This window comes from Strigops habroptila, chromosome 7, assembly GCF_004027225.2.
Source record: "Strigops habroptila isolate Jane chromosome 7, bStrHab1.2.pri, whole genome shotgun sequence".
Classification (NCBI taxonomy): Eukaryota; Metazoa; Chordata; class Aves; order Psittaciformes; family Psittacidae; genus Strigops; species Strigops habroptila.
The window spans coordinates 40,015,457-40,043,181 of record NC_044283.2 but is presented as its reverse complement, the minus strand read 5'-3'; the positions used below and the strand labels follow the sequence as shown (position 1 = coordinate 40,043,181).

Below are 27,725 nucleotides of genomic sequence, written 5' to 3'. Positions count from 1 at the left end.
CAGGTTTCTGCAGAACAGCATGTGGGATAAACATCTGCCTGCTGCAAAAAATATGCCTAAAATTAGTTTCAGAAAACAGTATTTAAATTAAGATCTCTCACTAATAATTGCCATGGAAAGCACACTGAATTTCAACAACAGCAAGTGTGGGGCAAGGTTTCCACTAATAAGCTTTATCATTAAATCTACTGCTATTAAGTCTATACTCACAAAGACTCTACTTCTTATTAACAGTTCTTTCTCATCTCAGCAACATACTAGATTAAAGATAGATGAATATCTTACTTTTACTGTTGAAGTGCTGGAGGCTACATTTAGTTTTTGACAGTCACAGCAGTTTTGATATGCCTTGGTGGCACATTTCACTGCAGTGTTATTGTTACAAATTGAAAAATCCAAACACTAGAAGCATACACAGGAAAATACTGGTGGATAGGCTGAACATGCAGTGATCTTGTCCATTTGAAGATGATTCACTTCAGAGAAGATTCCAGCACCAGTTCACTTACAGTAAGCATTTCTCCTAATTTTGCCACCCTTGGGCTAAGCAGCGTCGAAAGCAGAGTACTTCTGTAAGCAAGACTCCAGTGTTTCAGGTTCCACCTCCAGCCAAGAACAGCCTGGGTCATACACTGCTAATAACCTTGGCAGCGCACTCCTCTGCTTCTAGCACTGCCAATACTAATGAAACAAAACTAGACGCAAAAGGTTTCTTAGAAACTTGGTGTTAATGCTGCCTGGCTGGAACTATCTCTAATGCTTGTACTAATTATTCCTGAGTAGATTAGACCAGAGGGTGCCAAGCCAGCCCAGCAGCCCTTCTGTGCACACTCTGCTGGGTGACTGCATTTCTAAATTCAAAATCATATTAAATGGCTGACACCAACACAAACTATGAGTTTAAGAATCATTATAGCTATGGTAAGACAATCATCACTGCAGCACCTTGAACAGAAGATATTAAAAAAAAAATCAACTCAAGCAATACATAAAAGTAATTTACATAAATAACAAAATAAGCAAGTGATACGTTTAAAAGGTTTATTTAAAAAAGGCAAACAGTAAAATACGCCCATAAAAATCCCATTTTTTCTTTTTTCTTTGAAATGTTGCACAGAGTAAATGAAGAACACGAAAAGAGAGCACAGGGGTGATTTCAACACACCAGCAGTTCAGCTTTGTACTGCCAACATTTTATATAGCACATTACAGTCACTTTTATGTCCTCATCTGCATGCGTCAAATAGAAGAGTCTTCATCTAGAGCCATAATACTAGCATGTACTTGTACTTCTCAATAATACTACATTTGTACAACCTCAGTTGTTGTCTCTCCTTGGAGGTAGAAGATTGTGGTTCTATTTTACTTTTTTTAAAAAAGAAACAAAGGAATATTACACTGCTCAAAGATCCTTTTCAAATACAGATTCGCTACTCAGGGTTTTGAACACTTTGTGCTTTAACACAAAATCTAAACACTTTTTTCTATCACCTAGAAAGAACATACCTGAATTCATTTCTTATTAAGAGAAGAACACTGAATTGGAAAAAGTGACAGCCTAGATACAATGTGCAAGGTCATATGAAAAACTGAAGTCCACAGACATCTCAATGCAATCTGCTAGCTATTATTATTTTTAAGGGAATAACATTACACTGAGATTACTATTTTTATCATTTTTCTTTCAAACTCAATAGCAGGTGTATAATCCCCACAAGATCATAGAGATATAGCTAATCTGAAATGTAATATTCAAAAGCAATTTAACCTGTGAAAAAAACTCAATTTATGCTTTGATAAATATTAGTTTCTTTCAAAACAATAATGCTCCAACATCTGAAAGTTTATCCCAAGAGATATTATTTTCTGATTAAAAACAGAAGTCAGAAACTATTTTCTCCTAAATTAATCTCATCTTTACATTACAGAGGAAAATGAGAAGAGAAATAGCACAGCTAAGCCAACACAAACAACAAATATTATGTTCCCATCTGATCGTCAAAAGCTAGGGGAAAACCACACTTCAAGCCAAACTTAAAGTTTGTGCTTTCCAGACAAAATATACATTCAGGATTATTTTATCTCACCAAGTAATTCACTGGGGACACAAACAAGGTGTTATTTTCATAAAAAGCATCTTCAGTACCTGCAATACATGATCCAACATGACAGGAGATCCAACCACCAAGCCACAGACGTCTCGGCATGGACTCCCCTTAGCCTCTTAGAGCACTGAAAGGACAAAAAACCAGTTCTCTGGCCCAATAACCCAAGCACTCACCTGGTATGTTGGCAGTTGGGTTTTAATCCTTTTTCTAGTGCACATTTTATTCCCACAGAGTGGAACAACTTCAGTTTTAAAAAGGGGGACAGAAGTCTACACGATTAAGCCACTACAATCACTAGTACGAATCTTCACAGCACATTAAATACTGAACCACAGGCTGGATTACCTTCATTGAGGTGATTCACTTAAGGCAGATTTAATGCATACTGACAAAAATGACAGAACGGAAAAACCAGGGGACTTCTGTATTCAATGCTATTTTTCCCAATGTCTTTTGAAAACGCTGGGTGCAAAGACAAACAAAAAGCACAGAGATAAAATACAAAGTGATTGTTAGTCCCTGATCTGAATGGCTAGCCAACACCCGCAGGTCCTTGCTGGCTTACCTCCATTAGAAAGACAAAAGGATAATTCAAACCAGTGTTTACCAAGAACATTCCTAACGTCATGATTCTCTGATAATAACAGGACCAAGAAACAGCATCCACGTACTTTGCAACTGTTAGTGCTACCAGCAAGTCCTGTGCTCTCTAGAGTGTTGTCTGTTGCCTTGATGGTTCATGCACCATTCTGCTTCTTCCCTTCCCCTCTCTTAGAATATCCATTTTTCTTCAGGCACTAACTAATGACTCAGCTCTGGCATTTATGGTGAGTTTTATCAATCCTCAAAGGGTCATCTCCCCTATTCTAGATTTATTATACTGATCAGAGCCTTTAGCAGCTGCTTCTATTGCTTCAGCTATCACAGCAACATTAAGATCAATGTCCCTCTAATGAAGGGTATCTACTGCACTTGTTGATTTTTACCAGATCTGTTTTCTTGGAAGCCATTAACACTCTTCTCTATTCCAACAGAATATTTTCCAATGTATATTTTAATAGCAGAGTTCAAAACTGCAATTTTATTTCTATAGCTACAAGACCTTGAAAAATATAAACACAGCAAATGTTTACGTAAGACCACATTGGACAGATTTCTCCCATTAAACTTAATATGCTGAATAGAAGAAAGAAATCTGCAAGAATATTCTTGTTTCAAAACTCAGCACAAATCAAATGCTATTTCATCTACTGTGTACCACTACTAAGACATTCAGATTCATTTATCCTAACGAAAATCAACCACCTTCTCTGAAAACAAGCACCGTTTGGCATGTAACAGTATGTTCAGCCTAGACTTCAGTAGTTGGAGTTTGCATCCAAAACAGAGCTATGTGGTGCTGACAAAGCCCTGCCATTTGAGTTGTTTGGTGCCAGGTTTAGTCTGCCTTTGTACAAAGCAATGGGTTTTCCCCAAGTCAGAAAGCCACACTCTACCAAAAGTTTTCACTGACTCTACGTTTTCCTCCAAAAATGAAACACACAGAAAGAATGTGAATCCGAGTTTTTAACATATTCATGCATTCAAACCTAGAAAATTAGTGCATAGCTTGATTTTAGCTTATCTGAAATCTTACAAATTCTTACTGATGTTCTAGCTTTGAGAACCAGAGGTATTTGATTTCCCAAGAATTAGACGCTGGTTTTAGGAAGATAAGGGGTCCTAACTTTACATTGTAAATAGCAGTTAGAAGAGAGAACATCATGATTCCCTAAACAAGACTGCAGCCAATCTGATGGTGAGGTTATCTGTTTAAACATGAAGAGGATTTCTCCAACACCATAAGGTAACTTAAGCAAACAAAACTTATGAATTCCTGGAGGCAACTATTTAATGTTTGCTTGAAACATATGATTTGGAATACTTTGCCTTCCATTTACTACGTAGGTGAGACTAACCAAACCCAACCATCAAGTATGCTGTGGTTACTGTGCACTAGGCTATGATATTTTTTGAGCTAGAAGACATGCCTAATTACAACTAAGTTAGTGCTTCTGCTTGATTCAAATAAACTACCTTGAACTTCAGTCTGGCTACGCGTGACTGGGCTTCAATCTGACTATATCTAAGGGAAGCTGCACTAAAAATCCCCTTGTAAGCAGATGAAAACTTTCACATACAGGGATTTCTTCTGAAGATTGTGCCCCTGAATATTATAAAACCATACCCTTCCATTACTGCAAGTACAAGTTCGGCTCTCAAATAATTTTATTTCTTCATTTGTAACCATTTCTAATCTAAACTCTTCATTGGCAAACTGAGCAGTACACTCAAGACAAAGAGATACACCCACTCAGACAACCACAGCCTACAAAACCCAGAGGCATAAACTTCATCAACCAATCTCATTAACTCTCCTAACTCCCATCAACATCAAAAAATAAGGAATTGTGTGGTATAACCTAACTGCACATGCATTGCAGACATCTCGAAAGCTCTAAAAGGATTAAGGTTGCCATGTTACGGAATATTTTACTAAGAGAATATTTTTAAAATGGTATCTGAGTTTGCACGTAAAATTCTGGGACTGCTGCAGGAAAAAAAGGGCACAAACACTTCCTGGCAGTTGTGCTGCTTTAACTCATACCCCCTTTTTTCTTGGATTCCTTTAGTGTAAGCTCAGAAAATTTGAAACGTATTACATTAAAAAAAAATCTCCCAATCACTCAAAAGGTAATTGTTAGTATTTCCTATTTAACTACATCAGACATAGTATTTAATATTCTATTATTTTTAAAGAAATAAAACTATGCAACTGTTGTATAGAGTGTGCAGAAAAACCAGTTCCTCTTCTATGCAATCTAAAATAAATTTTGATCTCTTTTATGTTGTTCCTTTTAAAGGTAGGGAGCTGGTAAAATGACAAATAGGGAGGCATAAATGACATCAGCTCCCTTGCAAGGAACCAAATTCTGAATTGAAAATACGAAAAAGCACAATTACTTTAGGAAAGAGCATATACCCACAACAGGACCTGAAGCTAGAAATAAGCTTTCATTGACCCTTATGTTTCCTTCTGGGGTCAGAGGTTTCAGTATGAGAAGATAAACATATATTGAAATTGTAAACTGCTTTGGGAATCTGTTTCCAGAAACAGCCCACTAGCTATGCTATTTCATCACCGAAAAACTTATTTCACTTACTAGTGAAAGTAAAAACAAACAAGTCCCCCTTACTAAACAAAAATCATGTATTTTTGAAAACATCATTCTAGAAATACAGTTCTCCTACTATTACAGAAAGTGAGCTGCTCCAAGGGACTGAGAACATACTGAAAATACATTATTTTGGTTGGAGTACCTGCTGCACAAAATTCCTTCTTATCTGTCAGGACAAAATTCAGAAGAATGGTATGTAAGAATTGTAGCCTTGGTCTGTAATGCCTGTAGGATATTTACATCCTTACTTTCAGCTATTACTGACTGAAGGACTACACGAAAGACTGAGGAAATGTGAGAGCAAGGTGAAAGAAAATGCTACCAAATCAGAATAGTCACAAATGCCCTTTTATTTCTTTTTGTCATTTTCCATTCTTTAAGCATCTTTCCTGATTTCCAAGCAATTCCTAGGACACTAGCCCACCTTCTCCTACATTCATTTTGAGTTCACTGAATGGAAGATTTAAATTTGTAGCTTTATTGGTTTTATAAGAACTATGAAAATAGTTTGTTATTAATAAACCTGTCATGTTTAGAATCCTATGAAGAATCTCAAATGCCAGAAATAATTCACGCGGTCCTGAATAGGAAGCTCTTCAACTATTTTGGGACTGAAATATTCTAAACGTCACACAGCACATAACTCACTAGTTCAAAATAAACAATGAAAAATAAAATACACCATATTTAAAAACTAAAATATGCACATACTGGAGAAAATAGGTGGCATGTGAGACAGCACACTTCATTTTTGTTCTCACCTCTTGTCTAGCCAACTCCTCCATATCAGCTTTTCTATTTTGATGTTCTCCAAAACCTCCCTAAACATCAAGCTATCTCTTCAACTTGTTCCTCTAGCACTTCCTCCTCACCAAGTCTCCAATTCCAGTAAGCAAAGTCTCATTTGCTCAATCTGATTTCCTCCTCCATCATTTTTTCTCCAAATAGTTTATTGCAATGTTCCAAATTTATTACCAGTTTTTTCTTTCAACATAGTTCAGTCCTTCCACTCCTTTATTACTTGACCTTCATGGTCTTTATCACCCATCAGTACTGAAGATTCTCTGCTTTTCAGCCGTCTCCTCCCAGAGGCCTTCTCCCATCCTTTCAACAAGATGAGTGATTGCTTTCATGCCTCATACTCGCTGTGTGCTCAGCTCTTCTGCTGCCCTCTCCAAACACAAGGTCATCCTTGGCATCTCCTGCACCTGCTCTGCACCCCCCCTCCACTTCCTCTGCTCCTACTCTGATGCTGTGTGAACATGTCTGGCAGGGATCCTCGTGTTAGGCTGAATTCTTCCGCTATAAACTAGTTTTCTTTCCCTTCCTCCAGCTCCACCACTTCAGGAGCTCTGCTCAAAAGACATATGCAGTTAAAGTTCAACAGGACTAGAAGAGCCAAAATGGAACAGAATATGCAGACTGCAGGGGTAGCCAATACCACATTATCTGCATTAATGTTTTTTAAATCCTGGTCCACAGACCACTGATTACCTGAAAGATTTTTCAAAGATAGCTGGTGATGCAACCACATAGAAGCTTTAAATTTGCACATACACGATGGCAAGGAAACAAACTGTTAATTTGTTTACCTCATTCTATATTTAAAATTTAACATGATTGTATTGGGATGTAAACCAGGAATTAATACATTAAAAATAAAAAAAAATAATAATAATAATAAAAAAAAAAGTAAAATACACATATATCCTTTATTCTCCTCTGCCCCCCACCCCCCAACAAAACAAAGTGATAATCCTTTCAACTTTTTCTGCAAGTAGTAGATACTGTGGTAGTGTGTCTTACACTTAATGGAAGCTCAAATCAGTACTTCTCAACCTTTCAAAACTCAGTGTAGATATCAACACTTATTTCTGGAAGACCTATGTGTGTTCTGAAAGATTATCTATTCATCTACTTATTGACTATTCCCCCCGCTTAATGGAAAATGTAAGAGGATTACAGAACCCAGTGGCAAGGCCAAAGGCTTGTTAACTTAATAAGACTGTGGATTTAAAACTGTGTTAAATTAAACAGGTTTTGAAAATGGCTTAACTCTGCTAGTGCGGATAAGATTTATGAGCCTCCTCTCAGATCTTCATCTAGCTTATGAAAAAGATGACCATGTGAGGTAGTAGGGCACTGGCATACACAAACAAGTGAGGGTCCATGAGACAGTGATTTTCTTTCATTCTGAAGCTGAGAGCTTGCGAAAAGCTTCATCTTTACCCAGAGGCACATTACCACAGTGCACTGAATTCACCTTTACTGGATTTGTTTAAAATAAGCTTCTAGAACAGCTATGCCCTATATATGCCAACTCAGATCGTCATCTGATTATCTTTGAATACTTTTCATCTTAACACTTTTGAATCAGAAGTGCCTTATTCTTTTTTTTATATATATATAAATAAAATGCAGATTATATCTTAAAGAAATAAGATAGCATGCTAATAAAGAATAATTGAAGAGACTTATTTCAAATTACTCAGTATTGATCCTTTCACTTTTCTGTGCAAGTAAAACTACATTCCTTTTCTTGAGTTCAGCAGCTTCAAAGTCTGGTAAGAGTGAGCACTTCTGTCTTTAACCAGAGCTTTTCAAAAGCTTGTCTTGTAAAACTGTAGTTCGCACAAGATAAAACAGTGCTTCAGTTCTTCAAAAAGCTTTTAATGTACATGTATATTTTGAAAGTTTGGGTATAGAGCAGAGGGCATAAAGAGAGGTAATACGCACATCTTTCCATGACAGAAGGGAGAGCAGAGTTACCTCACCTTAATGAGACACTGATGATATGAAACAAAATCAGTTTTATTAACAAAGGAACACTAAAGACTGGGGACTGCTTCAGGTGTTACGGAGACCAACAGGACATTCTCTTGCTGCCTGACTTATCTTCTGTGCAACACTGGCAGCACTCTTTTGCTCCAGCAAGGAGGAGCATGCTATCTGTACTAGTTTTTAGACAACATAGAAATACTTACCTTTGATCAAAAGGCATTTCTGATTAATAGCATACTCCCCAGCTACAAACTGTAAAATTATAATTTGCACATTTACAGAAAATAAAACCAGACAATCTGTATTATACTCTGAAGATTCATGCCAACATGGAAGGTAGAAAAAATAGTTAAGCACCAGACTAGAACTTTCAGTTCAATTAAAGAGAAAAAAAAAAAAAAAACCTACAAACTTAAACCATATTTTAAGTTACATGTGGAAGACTAAGCATATCAGCACCTTTACAAATAAAATCACTGTTTGAGAGAAACAGCACGTGTACATGCACACAAGAGAATCTTGTACTCATTTTCAGCTCAGACATTCCAGCAGGTTCTGCTTTTTTATACTTGAGAGTTTAAGTGCTTATACTATAGGTGGTGCTGGTGAGGAACTGATCAAGAGCAACATAAGACAGGAACAAATACAAGAAATTAATTTAGGATTCTGAAATGTACATGCTCTTAGGCTACAAAAGACTTCACTTTGGATAATAAATCACATGCTTGAATGTTACAAGTGTCAAACGAGTATCACAGTCCTAAGCTTCTAAGAGTACACGGATAAATGATTGCCATGGTGGGTTGCTCCCATGGGCCACAGTTGATTTTCATGTAGCTAGCAGGCTCAGATTGTGAGACACTTTGGCAACAGTATCTGTAAATGAAACAGGAAGACTTGACTTTGACTCTGTGCTTCATTTTCCCCCCATCCAATTGAAAAACACAAACCTGTATGTTTCCAGGGAACGCTGAATGGCATTTTAAAAGATATGCATACGAAAATCACATATCAAAGAATTCCAAATACTGGACTCAGTCTCTCTCTTTGGAGTGACTTCCCTTATCTCCAGAACACTTTCCTGAGTCCCACAGTTTAAGAGCATGCAGAACAGAAAACAGACTTAACTGCCTTTGTGCTGACCAAGATGAGCTAGAGGCATTGTGCCCAAACTGCATGGCAGCCCTGGCAATATCTATGGGATGAGAATAAATGAAGCAGCTATTCACACACTCTCCGTGCAGCAAGGTTCTAACTAGAACTAGCCCCACTCTTTGGTCTTACAATAAGAGGACAGTGCTGCCATCTCCCCTGTATAGCCAGGAAGGATAAGTGGTAAAGAAAAGAGCACTTGGATGTGCTATTCTCCCACCTCAGGTCCACTCCCTAAAATTAACCCAGCTCACTTCAAAGCAGCCATTCTTGGTCCATTCTGCTCCCCAAGAAGACTCCAATTTGGCAATGTAAAAAGAAAAGCAAAGAAACTGATCTGGTGCAAAGAGCCCAAGAATCCATTGCTCATTTTCTGAGATGAGCTTTTCTATCTACTAGCAAAGAGGCATCTGACATGAATTGAGACGTAGCAAACACGCATACTTTTCCCTCCTGCATGCAGTAATGAGCTGTTCGTATGAGCAGGGCTGACCAGACATTTCAGCTTTAATTACTGAGACACATTTTTGCCCACACTAGGATGTGCACATAGGTGATGATTTAAAGAGAAAAGAAACTTTCAAACCAAAGGAGGCTAAGCAACACAGTAATACTAACCTACACTTTATGCTCTTCATTCATTTAGTAGATTACGTCATAAATACCACAAGAGTGTCTGTAGTCCAGATACTTCAACAGAACATTTTCTTTCTTATTGCTTATTTTATGTTCCATATGTTTGACACAGTCAAGGACAAATTGGACACAAGAGGGAAGAAAAATATATATTTTCTTTTTCTTGGAAGCAGTATGCTAAGATCAGAGGTGAGAGAATGTTTGCATAAAGGACAACGATGGAGCCAAAGAAAAGACCAAGGAAGGTGCTAAGCATATCATAAGGAGAAGGCCAAATGCACTGCAATGGGAAATCCACCAAAAGAAAGACAAATTATTTCCAATTTTATTATCACAGCTGCAGTTTCAGGCCTGCTGTTTTCTGCAGTTGCTATCCACACACTAAGCAGGGATAAGAAGAGGAAGCACCATGCGAAAAGCATTTCACTCAGATAGAAGAGAGGGGAGGAGAAGGATTTCTAGGTGATCCCATCCCAATCAGCCCCTCCAGCTCTTCCTACCATACAGGATGTCTATTAAGCCACTGAACAAGAGGTACCCATTGCAGAAAGTCAGACACTATGCATACAGAAACACGGCAATAGCACTACTGACTGACTTTTCTGACCAGACCCTGGACCACCTATGTAAAGCAGTTTTATAGGTATTTGATTTCTGTGGTAATAAGAGAAAAATTACAAGATTTTTATTCTCTTAAAAAAAAAAAAAAAAAGAAAAAATCAAAAAAAAAAAAATAAAAAAACCACAAAAAAAAAAACAAAAACCAACCCAAACAAAACTGCTCCCCTTCACAAGCCCATTAAAAGTAAGGGCCTTAGACTTCCTTTTTGTGCAGAAGTTTAAATTTTCTGAATGATCAAAGCTTTTTGAGTAGAGCAATAACCTGTAACTCACCAGCCAAATTAAAGTGGAGAAAAAGAGACCATTTTATTTCTGGCCGGCAGTTTTAAACAAGTCTATAGAAATGGAAGAATATTAAATTGGAAAATGAAGGGAAATACAGATAGCCCCCCTCTTCCACCTGAAAACAAAGCAAACATATGACAGCAATTTCCACTACCACACACAAAAAGGATATTGGAAACAAACCATAAAGGGATTTAAGTATCACACTTAAATACTGTGGATTTGTTTTTTAGTTTATAAATCAAATTACTTCAAAACATAATTATTTTCTAAATAAAGGGATTACACTGGTTTCACAGCTATTTTATCAAGCAGATTAATGTTAGCTGGCAGGTTAAAGATGGCTATCAAGATTCAAAGTATGGAATGAAATATTTCTGTACTAGCAACACTATTCAGATATTCTTTTTGTTCTTCTCAAAACACACTCAAATCTACAGATCAGTGTGCCAGTCAGACGCAAAGTTCTCTGGCTGAAGAATGGAACACCAGCTTCCATAGATTTTTTTTAAGTATCTAGCTTTTCCTCACTGAGGTATTCATCCAATTCCCTGTTAAACATCCAAACAAAATGAAATCCTTTTGACAACCTAACACTAGGCACTGGACCATCTTTGGTACAGGAAATGGACTATGAACAGCTCTCCAGTGATGTGGATGTCAATGTTTTAAAGAGCTAACAGCAGTATCTACTGACCTCAGCTGAGACTGTGGACCCATTGTAAACCACCCTATAGATACGTCCAAAATAAAAAAAATAAAAAAAAAAAAGTCAATCTCTGCCCTGGAGAGTATACAGTTTAAATAGCAAGTCGGACAAAGGAAGTACTATCAATCATATCTGCAGATGGGAAACAGAGGCACAAAGAGCTCTGAATGACTCTGTGCAAGGTTATAAAGGGTGCCTGTGGCAGAGCCAGGAAGTGAGCCCGGAAGCTCTCTATCCTAGCCCAATGCCTTTGGATACTGAGACAATTCTTCCTTTTGCTTATCCTCCCTCTTAACTTACTTACCTCCGAGAGGAAACACATTAGCACCATGACAGACCGTCTATTTTCCTTTTATATGTGTATTCTCCATTAATTTTTCTCTAGCTTAACATAGGATACAAAAGTGCCACAGAGAAGTAATTGAAATTGTACAAGCAATTGTAAATGTAAAAGCAAAATCTGGTATTTGAGCGAGCATGAGAGGAAGCAAAAGCGTGCATACATGATTGAGAGAGGCTTCCTGAAACGTTTTTTAATCATCACTCCAGAATGTGAACAGGCACCTGTCTCCACATTCTCAAATTAAGATAATTTGCATGTTAAAGTTGCACCTTGACACTCCTTAATTTTATAGGATGGAATGCAGGAACATGCAGGAACACATAATTAAAACTACACAGACAATAAGGTACGTCGTTTGTTTTTTTTTATAAGGAGGAAAGATTTTGTACAAATTTGTAGAGAGACACAATCCTCAAAACCAGGTATCATCAAGTAATGCTTCTCCAGCCTACTATCACAAATACCTAACTGTATGAAACTAACTGCATTAGCTATTGTCTCCTGCATGTCTCTACAACCACTTTTCCCCCCAGGGTGGCACACTTCACAATATCTGATCCATTATCACAATGTGAGCTTCTTCTAAGAGTACCTGTCTGCCAGATGTTTACTGATGGGACATATCTGTGTACTATTTTATTCTTCTAACTCTTGCTCAGAGACAACAAACATCTGTTCCAGCCTAAACCTGCTGCTATGATTGGCAATCCCCATATTTATTTTCAATCCTTCATTAAGTTGCTGATCTATGAATGCACAGTTTAGTCCCACTGTTGTTTTCTAATCATTAAGTGTTTTCTAATCTAAGACATTTTCCTTTGACAACTAAGTTCTTCTGCAGGATCACAGAAGGCCAGTGAGTGCTGCGACTACAACAGCAGCACTTGTTTCAGCTCCTATCAGCTTTTTGAATCCTGCTAAATGAGCATGTTCTAATAGCCTGTAATGTTCTTTTACCCTCTCATTTCAAGAAGACTTCACCTCTGGTGTATCACCAGAGGTCTCTATCAGCTTTCCAGAATAAAAGCAAGGAAAAGGAGAAAAGCTTTAGGACTTAGCCATTGTCTGCACTGTAACATTTCTCAGTAAGATTTCCCACTGACATACAATATAACATACTGAAATTACACCATCAACACTTATTCAGCATAAGCATCAACTCTATTAGGCATGGCCAACTTCTGAATTATTCATGCTTTTCTTTTGAAAAGAGAGATCATTTGAATCCTTTGTTTATCTCTTTCTGCCTACATTTGGTCCAGAGAACAGCTGAAAACTTTATTAAAAAGCACTTTTAAACAGTGATGAGATTTCAGGCTATCTCGACAACTCCACTCAAGGATCTGCTGAGAAGATAGGCCTAACTTCAGGAACTTGGACTATAAAGAAACTAGCAGGAGAGGTCAAGGAAAAGTTCAATGTGTATCATCTTAAACCTATCCTCTAGCAGACAGATTAGAACACCTCTCCAACAGTTACCAATTTATGCACACAGCTATGTTTAAGATTCCTGCAATAAGCATCCCCTTGCAAAACTACCATAAGGAACCTAATACCTGTTTGACATACTTTGTGAAAATAACAAGCTGAATAACACGAGCATAAACTTGGAAGTAAGTACCCTAACATTTTCACGTGTTCTTTTGAAGCAAGCAATGCTCCTGTGATCATGCAGTCCCTCCACAGCCCTCAATAACTTGCTCCTGATGACCAGTCCCAAGCAGATTTGACAGCAGGCTGTGGTTCTCACAGCCTTTCCAAGCTGTCAACATAGCAAAGGTTTTCACTTAAAAAAAAAATAAACAAAAGAGAAAAGCATTAAATTAGCATCCAGACCAGAGAGCAAGCTGCAGCATGTGCCTGCTATTTGTTCTCCCAGATAAGGTGGCTGTTTAGAACAGAAGAGCTGGGCAGTCAGCAAACAGTTTTCCATCAGGTACAGCAGTATATGCTGCCTTTGTCCAACCGGTACCAGGGAAAAGGTGCAGAAGGCTTTATGCACCAAAATAACAGCAAGCAGAAGGAGGTTAAGAACTTGCAGGGAGAAACTGCAGTTGTTACAGTGGTGAAAGATTACAGAGGTTACAGAAAGAAACAGAGTTATTGCAGTGGGGGAGACACAAGGCACAAAATTTGCTAACCCCTACCACCCACCCAGCTTCATTAGTTTTAAGACTCAAGGAACCATTTGTTTGTTTATTGCCATGTGTCACCACATACATATAGAGAACATAATATACATAGTACTGTGCAATATCAGGGCTGGCAACTCCATAGTCATTGATACAGTTCAGGAAATCACGCTGCAGTACATGCTGTATTAACCTTTTCTGAAAATTATGGCATCCTCTGAAAGGGCATTTATGAGCTTAGCATTACTTCAGGGTATAAGCAGAATGTTTATGACTTGACAGCCTTCATCCATGTTCACTTCATTTAACATAACAGCAACTTTCATTTACTAGTTCCCCTTCAGCAAAATTAGTTTAGGAAATCTGACTCTGCCACTCATCTAGAAACAGATTTTCCTCTCCAGTTCCCAGGGAGGAACTGTATTTGCAACCATCTTTATCGTATAGTTAGCAAAACAAACAGGGCATTCACTTCAACACTGTCCATGAAATTAGCACTTTGTTTGCTGGACTTTTTTTTTTTTTTTTTTAAACCCAACTTTTCCTGTAGAAAAGGGAAAAGTTCTACTTATCTCCCCCTTCTTACCCCTCAGAGTTGGCTCATGTTCTTAAAGTACTGCCTTCCTAGTAAAAAAGGCTCTAGACACAGTGGACAAAAGATGAGACGATCATCTTTCCCTGGCTCCCAAAGGAAAGAAGATACAAGAATGCCTGTGAAACCCCAGAAACAAAGATGCTTTAAAACTTACTGTAAAATGTTGAAATCTATCACTAATAATACACCAAGTTGCAGTTAGTTACATGAGGAACGCACATGGTCACAATTTTAATGGCACACAGTACAGCGTAACTAATAAAATGAAGCAACATTCCATATGTTATCACTTTCTACTCTGCGCAACATCTGGAAATGCAAATGTTGCACAACAGGATATTATAGAACATTTAAAAAAAAAAAAAGAGAGAATATTCCATATTCAAGTTGTTTTTTCTAACAAGGCTGTGAGAAACTCTGAAGCAGTCATTCACACATGCAGTACACTGCTGCACTGGAAGCCTTTTGGAGGAGAAGCAGTCTCCGAAATTACACAGTTTTTTGTAAAGGTTGACACAAAAATATATAAACAAGATAAATGGGTATTTTGCCTTGTTTTACATCGAAGAGCTTTTGCAAATGCAAGGTATCACGATAAACACCTTCACATTCTGGAGAAGACCAGAGAAGACCACAAACTGCAGAAGCTTCTTTGCAGTATTTTAAGATTGACCTTCTGAAAGCAAAAAACAAGCCACCAATCCCACTCCCCCATCATCTTCTCTCCTCCCTCACCAAGTAATCTACATACAGAACAAAATTCAATAACAGGAAGTGGCAAGATAATTATTATTTTTACAGTCTAAGGTAAAGGACCAATGAGAGCCCCTACCAAACAGAGAAAACAGTGACATCAAATGGAACACCACCTGTATTTGAAATCCTCATGCAAACTTAAGAGGTGTATCTGATGTTTTAGCCTCCAATGATGTAAGTACAACTGAGGACAAATCAGTGTAAGGCTTCCTTCACTGGGTAAGTAAACAAAATCATTCAGCTATACTTCAAAATCAAGGCTAGTCCAGCCAAGTACATGTTGAAGCCCTCTCTCTGGAACTCCTTGAGAGACTTCTTAAAAATTAAATATACTTCCCTAGAAGGAAACCACCTAAACCATTCAGAAACTCCACTTCAAACACAGGGACTCTGAATACGCAAATATCGCAAAGTGGGCAGCAAGACCTTTCAGAGAAACTGTTCTGCCTTGTCATTAAACAGAGCAAGAATAGTCATCTCATAAAACTGTATTTCCCAATACAGGCTCTGGAATAGAAAATCGTAAATGAGGCTACTGAGTCTTGATTATAAGGCATGACTTGATTATAAGAGTCTACAGGTTGCACATATCCTAGGAAGGAACAGGAGTACAGACAGAAGGCGATGTCTTCCCATCCCAGTACCTAGATTTTCCAAACCACCTAGAAAAAACACTTTGAAGGAAACCTAATTAAAGAAGGCAGTACAAACAACTTACCGGACCACAGTAATGCCAAGATTTCTTTTTAAGAGGAAGAGAAATAAAAATGTAGCTCCTTAGAAGCCAATGGCAAAACCTCTATCAACTTCAAGAAGAACATCACTCCCCTGGTCATGTTCAACATTCATTACATCTAACTCAAAGGAAACTTACTGGTAGTTGGAATCATTACAGAAAGTGCAAGAGACAAAATCTCTTATCTTGCAGTTGACAAACCAAGAACAATTTCAAGTGTTCTTCACAAATGTTTATCCTTAACAATTATTTAAGCTTTCCACATGAATGATCTTGTTCTATTTGTCTTCCTTTTAGTAAGACAGTTGAGGTATTGAGATGCTTTTCTTCTTACCTCAACAACTTAGAGTTTTAATAAGGAAGTATTACTACTGATATTTACATAAGAGTAAACCAATACTGATAAGAACACTGATGGTTTCTGCTAGAGGTCTACTGCAAGTCTCAAAAATACTTTGTTTTGCCATATTCGCTATCTGAATGCCTTTATACTGAAGCAGAGGCCATCAAGTGTTTTGGAATGGTGAAGGAAAAGATATGACTGCAACAGAATACAGTCATCACATAGTACTTACCCTAACAGGAGGGCTCCGTGCTTGCACCCTTTGCTGCTGTCCAACTTGAGAGCTCTGCAGGTCCTTTGATCCGCAATTAGCTACAGTGTTGATGGGAACCCTTAAAGCATTTGCGCTACCAGTCCCACCACCAGTGCTGGGTTTTCGAGGCCTCTGTTTGATGCCATCCAGTAGTCTAACAAGCAAAATGTTACTGGGCAGTTCATCAACGCTGCAGTCCACTAAGGTCCTGCACTCCGGACATCGCAGCTCATTTCGGGAGCTCACAATGCCCAGCAGACAGCGTTTACAAAACGTGTGCTGGCAAGGCAAGACTTTTGCAGAAGCATCAAGGCGTTCTAAGCAAACAGGACACTCCAACAGATCCAGCAAAGCTGATTCATCCATTTTCTTTGTATTATTTAACCAAAAAAACAAATCTTTGCAGAATTTGTGTGTGTTTTGAGCACTCCAAGGATATCATGTTACATCCATCCCTCTTCTGACCATGCTCTGAAATTTTTTGAGGGGAAAAAAGGTATCAGTATGGGAAAAAGAGGCAGAAAGACTATATTTTATATGAAAATGTTCATACAAAGAGTAAAATAAAAGCTCTCTAGACTAATTCAGTAGATGCAATAAATGAAAGAAACATCAAAATAGCACTAAATCGTAACAGCAATATATATTAAGATATACATTTCGTTAAAATATTATAATCAATGCTGAAGTTTTTAAATTTAAGTCCCCATAAATTTTAACCTTGAGTGATTTTATTTTCCTTAAATTATTCCAGGATGAAGGGCTATCCCCAGTACAGCATTATAATAAAGCTTTCTTTTCATCATTTTTGCTTAACACACCTGCATCTCTGAACACTTACTTGAAATTGGCTATTTTCCATAACAAGAAGATAACAAAGGCAACTATAACTGGGTCCAAAACAACAAAGTGTACACCAGCAGGGCATAGCAAGGGGAATTACATTTATGCAGAGACCAAGCCAATAGCAGATTATGTTTCCATCATTTCTGTGAAAAGTAATGGCAGCACATTACACATATCGGTCTTGGAAACAGCCTCTACCTCACAGAGGTTTTAGGCTTACCACAGGCACTGACAAGAGGGTTCATTACAGTGCCGCCTTTAAGAAGCGCTTCAAAAACTATAATGAAGTGATTTACAGCAGGAAGTGCTACTGCCATATCGTTAGGACACAAGTAACACGCTTGCAGCCACAGAGACAGAGGAAAGCTTTCAGCCAGCTTAAGGGGCTGGAAAAGGGAGGGAGAAACATCCCATCACCAAAAGCCCTCTGAATATCCTCGTTCTGCGGGAAGTCACCCCAGGCTGCTCCATAGGGGAGAAAATGGCTCGTTGACTCGGCAGTGCCCACCGATACGCGCCCGAGTACTCGGCGCGGACAAGCGGCCCCAGCGCGGGGTAGGGGGTAGCTCCCGGCGGGGCAGGAAGGTTCCGTCCGGCTGCACAGCCCCGTCCCACCCCCGGGGGTGCCGAGGCCGGGCTCGGGGCGAAGTTGCGCGCCTCCGCCCGGCCCCGCCGCCGGCCTGCGGAAGCGGCTCGCTCGGCTCCGCGGACGCCGGACGCGTGTCGAGGCGCTTGACCCCGCACCTACCTGCTGCGGGGCTCCGCGCCACGCCGGCTCCTCTGTTTATTTATGTTTCCCCGCTCCCCCCTTTAAAAGCGATTCGCGGGCGGGCAAGCGGGCAGACCCCGGCAGGCGGCGCGCACCGCCCCGCGGGCCCGCCGGGGACAGGGGTGAGCGGGGACGGCTCCTCAGGAGGCGCACCCCGCGGCGGGGCGGGGGCAGGCGGCGGCAGCCCCGGGGCACAGGGCTGTCACCCCGCCCCACGACGGTGAGGGGAAGAGGGACGGGCCGGGCCTGCAGCCCCTCTGCTGAGCCCAGCCACCCCTCAGGGGCGCGGGAGGGTCCCCGGGAGGCCGAGCACCGAGCACCGCCCCTCCCCGTCCCTTCCTCGGATCTCACCGTATGGCGCCGGAGGGGCCGCGCCGCCCCGGCTTTGTTCCCGTGAGGAGCCGGTGCCTCTCCCGCCGCGGCAGCGCCAAGGCTCGGTTCAGCTCTACTCCCCTCGCGTCCCCTCCCCGCCCCGCCCCGCCGCGCCGCGCAGGGTGACGCTAGGGGCGGCACCGCCCCGCCCGGCACCGCCCCGCTGAGGGGGCCGAGGGGAGGGCAAGCAGCCCCCGACCACGAACCGGCCCGGGCCGCCTCCCTTCAGCGGCAGCGCCTCCCCTCACGGGAGGGCGGGGCGGGACCGGGCCGGCGCCCCCCTCACGCCGCCGCTCGCCAGGTGCCGTGGGGTGGCGGGTGGGCGCTTCCCGGGACGGGCGGTCTGTTGCGGTGCTGGGGGAGTCGCTCCCCGCCCGGCTGGGTGAGGGGGGTTCCGGCCTGGCACCTGGGCCGGGGTCGGCAGTGGGGAAGGCGGGTGGGTGGTCGAAGAGCTGCCCCCGCCCTCAGCGGTGAATCAGGCCTGCGGCTGCCAGGCCCCACGGAAGGAGGAGCCGGGGTGCCCAGAGCCGGCCAAGGAAACGCTCCTGAGGCGGAGCCGGCTGGTGTGGGGCGGGGAGGCCTCTCCCGGTGGGGCAGCGGGGCCCGTCCCTCGGCAGTGCGGCCTCTGCTCCCGGCGCCGAGGGCGCAGCTCTCGGTGGGACAGGGCGAGGCCGGGCGCGGCCTTTCCCGCCTCCGGGCGGCGGTGGGACGGCGCGGCGGTGAGTGCGGGCAGGGCAGGGCGGCAGGTGGGGCCTCAGGTGCAGCCCTGCTCTCTCGGGCCCTCGCAGGGTGCGCTGCGGGAGGCGGGGTGAAGCGCTGATCTCGGTGCGCCTGCCTCCCCGGGGTGACACAGAGTTACGGGTGAGGGTTGCTCGGTTAAATCATCAGGTGAGGTCAGGACCTGCCCTAGAGTGGTGCGTGTCTCCCATGGCACGCACGCCTGAGCTAGGGAGAGGGATGAAGTGCTTGCTTTGGAGGCGTCTCATGTGAAATACTTCTGTACAGGACTGTGGGAATGAAGGAGGAAGTAAACACTGAGGTACTTGCCAATTGCCACAAAAGGAATTTAAGCCACACACTTTTAACATCATATGGGGCACCTTGTCTATGGATGGTGAAAAAAACCTAGAAGAAATGTGTAAGTTCAAGCTAATCATCTTGTCAGCTGCAAATCAAAAAGGAAGCAATCCAAAAGCTTCCTTCTTCTGTGTAGTTTTGAGCTGTTGAAGTTTGTTGTCATTCTTACTGAATTTTGTCTGCATATAAAAAGCTTTTTTCTTCTCCTCCATGGGTTGTGTAGGTTTGTGTAAGTTGATAGGATGACAGGCTTTTCCGTCTTGATTTCTGCCTTTCTAGTAGAAATAGTGAACGTGCTAAATCTCTACAGTCCATTAAGAAATAAAGTTTCCTCCCCCATGAATTCTGGTGTTTAGGGAAACTGATACAGATGGGGTTGTGGTCTGTGCCTCTGCTTTCCAGAGAGTATTGTAACATAAATAGAAGGGCATAAGCATCTGATACTTAAGAATATTCCCATGTCTTGTAGTATTCCTCTGTCTCGCCATGTCAGCACTGCCACCACAGAAAGAAGGATAGTCAGTACGTTTGGACTAGGGACTTGTTGAATCTAAACAAAAGTTCCTCTGACAGTTGGTTTTCCCTATTGGCCATAGCTTTTCCAGAAGATCTCATCAAGGAGACATGGTAATAGTTTGCCAATCTTCCCAGCACAGTTTTGTAAGCAATGCAGTTATTGTTGTCCAAACTTTGTTTGCTACCTAAGGAATGTGAAATATCTATTAAAACAGCAGAGGAATTTACAATGCAGGTGGTGCATCAGGGAAGCAAGATGAAAGTTTAGGGAAGCAGGATGAAAAGATCAGCCCTTTATCAGGGCTGGTCTTTGATAGTGTTTTATGTAAATTCTGTGAAATGCTGAATCTATTGCGGAATATGAGCCAAAGCAGTAAACACTGTGAAGAGCACCACATAAACCTGGTGCTTCCTGCACAGCAGCAGTTAGTTTTCAAACAAGCCTAAAGTATGTAAAATGAGGGTGTGCGTGCTGATGTGTGCCACTGCCCCCTTACGGATGAGGTGTTTGGCTCGGACTGGCTGGAATAGCCTGACGCCGGGACTGAAAGGAACAGGATTGTTATTACACTGAAGCATTTGTTCGTTCTCACTCCCAGCCACAGGCAGGGAACCGTACACATTTTTACACCAGGAGACCTCCCTTCTTGAAGCCATTTCATTCTTATGTACAGTTCATTGATTCCTTGCACAACTTTTATGAAGTCATTGATGCAAAGGAGAGATTGCACAGGGCAGAGGACCATTAAAAACACAGATTTGAAGGAAGGGCCTCCCCAGTTACTCAAATCCCTGCATTTCTGATTATAATGTCTATTAGTATTTGTTCCTATTTGTGAAAACATATGTGAAAAAGTATAATTTTGTAATAAATTGTACTTCTGAAGTTGGTTTTCAGGCAAAACCATTGGCGGTTTTTTTGTTATTTTCCTCTCTCCAGCATATGTTGTTTCTCTTCACCTGGAAGCCTTTGGGTAAAGGAAGAAGCAACGGGCGATAGGCAGAACAGGAAAAGTCAAAATGTCAGTAGCAGAACTGGTAACACCTGGTTCCTTCCTTTTTTCTGTGTTCTGTACCCAGCACCCTTAGTGCAATAAACCCACTGTGTCTTCTGTGCTCCTCCTTCCCTTTTGCCAGTACCTCCTTTTTCTTCTGTATGCCAACCAACCTACATGTTTTCAGCCCTCTCTGCCAAAACAATCATACTTCCTGTTCCTCCCTAACTCCTACTGCAACAATTCCTGTTTCTACCACATTTCCAAGTAACCTCAGTGCTTCCTCTGTCTTTAAAATGTAAGGCAGTGTATACTGTGCCTGGCTTATGAGCAACACCAGCTAATGGATGTGTTGGCAGGCTAACACAAAGAGATAACTTGACCTTTGCTGCACCCTTTTCTGTAGGGAGGGCACCAAATTATAGATCTCTTCTGGATGTGACCACTGTTTGTTCCATAAAACCTATAGAATCTTAATATCTTTACAAATATTCTGTCGGGTTTTGCCAATGAATGATAGATAACTGGGGAGAGGGGCTGACAGATGCACTCTATAATCATTTACACCTAGTTCCTTAGGAAATTTAACAAAGAAGTAGTATGAGATTTCAGAATAGGATTCCACTTGTTAGCATGCAAATCTTTTGAAACATACAGACATTTGTAAACTAACGCATAAAAAAGTGAAAGCATTAAATGCACTAAAATGTGCTAATGCACTGAAAAGTGAAACCAGGTCCAAGCTCCATTCTAACACTACAACATGTCCCTGAAGATTGTGACCCTGATGGCAGGATAACCTGCTTATCTAACAAAGTCACATTAGCAGTCTGTATATTTAGATTCATAAAATCAAACTGAGTGATTGCTGAGTAGAGAAATCCTGGCCTGTGAGAATAAACGTATGAAGGCATATTTCACTTATTTGTGAATTCCATCCTTAAAATCTCGAGATAACTACAAAAGACTCAAAGGTAATAAGAATCATGGAACAAGAGGTGTTATGTCCTATCAGAAAGGAAATATAACAGAAGATACTGTCTTGGAGCAGTCATAGTCTGAATTTTTTGTATTTGTAGGTTCAGGGATGAATTTTAACATTATTTCTACTGGAAAGAATAAGCATGTTTTTGTTTTAAGACACATTCTTTGTACTAAACTGTTTTTATAGTTATTTTTTTGTCATGATGTTTCTCCACTCGTAATGTCCACAACCAAAAGGGTTTATCTTATTTCCTTGTAAAATGGAACAATATTCTTGCCTCTGGAGATGTGGTGATGATTTCTTTTTGAAGGCCACAAAAAATTTCTACCACCATAATTTAGTAAGAGTTTACCACTGATGGCCGTGCTGATACTGGTGTCTTTATATTGGCGAGTACAGCATGCAGTGAAGTGTGGCCAACTTCAGTCTCTTGGCAGAAATGAGCAAGGCTGTTCTTCAGTCACTTTGTTCCTTTCTCATTAAAGAGCTGGAGATTTTTTGTGTGTGTGGTTTTGTTTTTTGGGGGTTGAGGGAATTGTGATTTGGTTTTGGATTGTTTGATTTTCATTTTTTTTACAAGAGGTCTGTTTTGCAGTTAGTGCTAGCCTTAAATTCCCAGCCTGGTCACTGTTAGTGGAATTCTTAGCATGAAGCTCAGTGCGGTTGATACTGACACAGTCATTTTGCTGGCAAACCAGGTTTTACGCTGCCCCTGCTACTCTTTCTGTGTTGTGAACCAGATCAATGACTGTAATACAAAAGTACTTCTAAGGCTTCTGCATCTTGCCAGAAGGATCTCTGCTTGTACTGAGTTTGTGAGGAGGCAGGAGAAATGGGTAGTTGTGCTTTCAGTACACGTTTGGCTTCTAGTTTTACATCTTTATTCTGTATCCTTGGCATCTAGGTTTCTTGAGGAGAGTATTATTTGTGTATTAATGTTGTGAACTAGCTCTGACAACATGAAGCTGGGGTTGTACGTTTGCACATATGGATGTGTTTGTAATAATTTGCATTGCAATGGGAGAATATGCAGTGGAAGTGGCTGTGGCTTTAAAGAATAAACACGTTACAAATTCTCAGTGTTTAGGCAAGGTCTTTGCTACCTTAAGACGTTTCTGCCAGGCTAGTCACAGGAAAACACAGGGCTTATGATCCACGCAGCCTAGCTGCAGTGTCCACTGCTGTACCTTGTCGAAATGCAGTAAGGTGTTGGTGTGTGTAGGTAGTCAAGAACTTGATTCACATGATCATTACACTGATGGGAATGCAGTGCCTGCATCCCATTAACCAGCCAGCTTGAAACTGCCTTTACTACAAGAAGGTTAAAGAAAAAGCAAAGGAGAATTTTCGTTTAAAGAAATCTAACTAGATGGCACAGTGCTGAAGATTTTAGCAGAGGTACGGAAATGTAAGAATCCATTCCTAAGAAGTTTATTCTAAAATCAAGTTATCTTTTTCCTTCCTTGTGTACAGCTGATAAGCCACAACCCCCATCTGTGAAGCTGCAGAGTAGGTCCTAATGCTCCTTTACCTTGGGAGAATTAGTGCTGTGTCCTCAGGGGAGACTCCTGAGGGACAGAGCATGCCAGATTCTCCATTCAGTCCTTTTCTAGGTGTCTCCCAATTCTATTTAGACCTGGTCTCCCAAAGATTCATAAGAGATTTGGGATGTTCTTTTAGAATTATTGCCTTAGACCTTTTGGAATACTTACATGCCATTTTAATACTTTGCTATATTGTTAGCAAATTTTAGGGTATTAAAAAGCTATTAGTATTTTCTCCACTTGCAAAGGCTACGTACAAGCCACAGGGTAAAGCTGTTTCATATCAACAGTAACCCAATAATCGTATAAATGTTTAAGTAGAATTATTGCATTACTGACTCTAGACTGATGAGTTGCAGGGCTCAAATGTTTTTATTTTCCTTTTTAAATAAGCAAATCCGTAATATCATAAAGGATATTCAACATTCATAGAAGTTTACTCAATCTTAATTACCACACCTCGCTACCAAAGTGTCGGGAAGAAGCTGAACGTCTGGAGACTGGGTGCTTGGCACATATGCTGTGTGACCAAAAAACTACAGCATTAGACAGGAGGAGGTCGAACTGCTGAGGAGAGTCAGAGGCACTTCTGCACATGGGCTGTGCGGAGGGAGGGTTGGTGTGGGTGTTTGGAGGAGTCTGTATCCATCATGTCACGTCTGCAATTCTTTGATTCTGTCTTTTTGTGACGTTTGGTGTTTCTAGAATTGCACTGCAGCTTCACCCTCTAAAACCCTGTGAGACAGACAGACAAAGCTAGTCAGTAGGTTTCATGCATAGGGAAGAGTTCACAGCACTGTGCTAGTTTATCTAGAGGGGTCCTGCATCCAAATGGACCCTCCTAGAGCAAACATCCTTGGCCAGAGCCTCAGGGTCCTATCCTCAGAAAAGCATCCTCCAAAAAGTAGCAGGCAGACCTCTTCACATTTTCACACCAAATATGTCTTCAGTACGTATTAAGCACCCCCTTTAGTCTTTCTAGATGAGAAATGTTCAAGTCCACTTAGAGCATAGGCTCTATCAGAGGTGATTTAGGGGATGTTATTTCTCTTTTGGGCAACTGCATGACAACATAATGAAAACTCAGACATTCCTGCAGGTTTTAACAAACACCTTATTCTAGGTGTCTTATTCTAAGAGCAGTTACTGGAAGTGCACTTACAGAACAGTAACTCTTAAAAACCCCTTGTGCTTTTGTGGTCATTAAAGTATGAGAAATGCATAGTAACAGCAATGATATGTCTGTACTGCGGTTTGTGTGTGTTTTATGGCGAGTCCTGAAGTCCTCCTGCTGTCCAAATCAGGAAACCTGTTGAAAAGCACCGTACTCCCTTCACCTCCATCCCTTCTGCAGTGAAACTCGGTTTGGATTTTGTTCCAGAACAGCCTGAGTGTAGCTCTGCTGCACTCTCAGGCTTAGGAGCAGGGTCTGGTAAGATGCTCCAGGATAAATATGTGACAGCTTTTCATATGACACTCATGTGCTTTCAGAACAAAATCTACAAGAAGAATGTGCTAGCTTGTTTAAATTCTAAACTAAGCCATCCTAGAATTTTGAGTGCTGCAACAGTTTGATAGTTCACCAAAAAAAAAGAGTTGTCATGTTGGTTCTTAAAAGCATGCTCAGCTAGTTTTTTCAAAGAGATTTATTTCCTTAAAATAGCATTTTCCGACTAAAACTGCCTGCTGGGCAGAGCTGGCTGTCAGGCAAGTAGATTATCAGCATGTTTACTTTTCAAACATCTCTGCCACACTCAAACAGTTCTGCTGTGGTATCACCCATGAGTGATGAGATGGGTTTTGTAAGAGTTTGGGTATTAGGATATAAAAAAATTACAATGTGGGTCAGCATTTAAAGTGCGCTAAAATTTCCATCCCAAACTACTGAAAGCAGCGTCCTTGTGCCAAGGTAAAGCTTTGTCTTAGACTGAAGCCTCCCTTTTTGGTCCGTATCCTCAGCTGCAAGGGAAGTTGCATTCCCATGAGCACAGATGATGCTTCTTGTGTTGCCTGAAGGGTACAGGAGCTCCTTTACAGCCTCAGTTATCTGCAATTTCTGGTACACTTGGGAAAGGATGTCGGCAGAGGTCTGGATGCAATCAATGTGTGTCTGTGATCCCTTAGAAGCAAAAAGCAAGGATTTCCAATGTAGCTTGACTTTGAAGGAAAGCTTTGAATTATATTGGGATGAAAGTAAGAGAATAAAGGGGCAAGTTCCCCAGAATCAGTATCACTCTGCTACCACAGTACATTACAAACAAAGGAATGTAGAAACCCCTCCCTAAAACTTTCCTTGTTCAAAATAAGATTAAGGAAGTGAGATAAATTTATGGAGTATTCGTGGCACTACTTTGTATTTCTTCTATAGAGCTTGGGACTTGGCTTTTAGGTTGATGAAGACATTGGGACACAAAATGAATCCTCTGAGGCTGCTGGCACTACAAGGCTGCATTATCACTCTGGATTGCCAGAGAGTTTCATTTTTTCTTTCTGTAGATTTGTGTCACTTTCACTCCCACACATCTGGCAAGAGACCTCGCTGCACTGGCTTAGTTGAAAATCTTATCTCATAGATCATTACTAGCAAAAAATTCCAGCCTTTGTGCTTACTTACACTGTCCCACAGCCTGGAGTCACTGATTTTGCGGAACTAGGAATTCGGGCTGTAAAATATTTACTCACTAACACACACCAAAAAAAAAAGGCCCCAAACCAACCCTCTAGCTCTTTCTTTGTGAAGCCAGCTCTGAAAATGTAAATCATATCAAACCGACTCTCAGGGCCAAAGAAAACAGGCAGCTGGATTCCATCCCTTTAGCTAAGAAGCAGCCTTTAAATACCTCTTAAATGCGCACTTTCTACGAGCTATAGACGAACCCGTTCTCAAGTAATGTTTTCCCACGTGTCCCAGAAAATGTGAACAGCAACTCTGCATGTTGACATGACCAGGGCTCTGACAATGGCCAAGTGTGCCAAAAACCTGCTTGCAAGCATCGCTGCAAGCTGCCAATGCTGTTCTACCGCCGTTCTTCTCGAAGGACACACCTACACTAAAAAAAAGATGTATTTTTAATCCCTGTCATAATCCTTAAATATAGCTCAGGCAGCAGTGCTCAAAACAGTTGTCGGCAAAAGGCCTGTGCTAGGTGTGATCCGATGTGCTGGTTCACATTAGTGAGCATGTTCCTGTTACTGCATTCTGGAAGCATTCTCATCTATGGTGTTAATTGTGCTGTTCCTTTTTTGTATGGCAGGGATGGGGAGCACGGAAGCAGAGTTACATCATAGACTGAAGACTGCGAAAAACACTTGAAAGAGAAGAGAAGGCAAGATGAATGAGGGGAGATCATGAGGGGCAGAGATGCAGTTATCTCTGCAGGATAAATTAAATAATTAGCATTAATAATTAATAATTTGCAATAATAAGCAAAGGGATCATTCCAAGAACTGAACCACAGCTCTCCAGTTTAGTGATGTGTCTCTTGGAATACTGCTAATGAGCAGGATCAGAGTCAGTAGTGACCAGCAAGTGTTGCTGGGTAGCAGATGCATTCTCGAGGCGTGGGGAGAATTAGTACGGAGATGCTTGAGGTACAGTATACTCTGATATCCCTCCCTTCCTGTCAGATTTCAGAAGAAAAATTGGCAGCTGGCAGATAATAAAGCCAGAATAATATTTTCCAAGAGTCCCAACAGGCATTTTTGAGTAGCTCACCCCAGCAAAACCATAGCAGAATAAACAATCAGGGTATAACAAACATGAAATGCCTTCCCCTGGTGTTTTCCTAGGACAAATTAACAATGTTTTCACTCTAGTAGTGTTGCGTAACATGAAACAGAAGTTTTAACCAGAATACCAGGATTATCCAGCAATAAGCTGTAACTTAATTTTTGGCATTTTTATTTTCAGTTTCCCAAGTGGATACTAGTGAGTGCATGGAAGTGCTCTTTAA

General features: G+C 41.1%; 1 protein-coding gene and 1 long non-coding RNA gene across 3 annotated transcripts in view; one reads left to right on the top strand and one right to left on the bottom strand.

The window, feature by feature from the left end:
• The window catches only part of SH3RF1 (SH3 domain containing ring finger 1), a 79,983-nt gene extending 61,211 nt beyond the window's left edge, over window positions 1–18,772 (bottom strand). The window contains exons 1-2 of the mRNA XM_030493304.1: window positions 18,635–18,772; window positions 16,648–17,139 (exon numbers count right to left, since the gene is read on the bottom strand). Of these exons, the coding sequence (XP_030349164.1) occupies window positions 16,648–17,034 (387 nt within the window). The 5' untranslated portion in view covers window positions 17,035–17,139; window positions 18,635–18,772. The remainder of the gene's footprint in view (window positions 1–16,647; window positions 17,140–18,634) is intronic.
• Window positions 18,773–18,809: 37 nt separating this feature from the next.
• LOC115611014 lies at window positions 18,810–21,370 on the top strand. 2 transcript variants are annotated; one of them, XR_003992432.1, is made up of 3 exons: window positions 18,810–18,956; window positions 19,661–19,793; window positions 21,189–21,370. It is a non-coding gene; the product is annotated as an uncharacterized LOC115611014 (long non-coding RNA). The 2 variants fall into 2 exon arrangements; XR_003992431.1 differs by lacking the exon at window positions 18,810–18,956 and having other exon boundaries at window positions 19,432–19,793.
• Window positions 21,371–27,725: the final 6,355 nt, after the last annotated feature.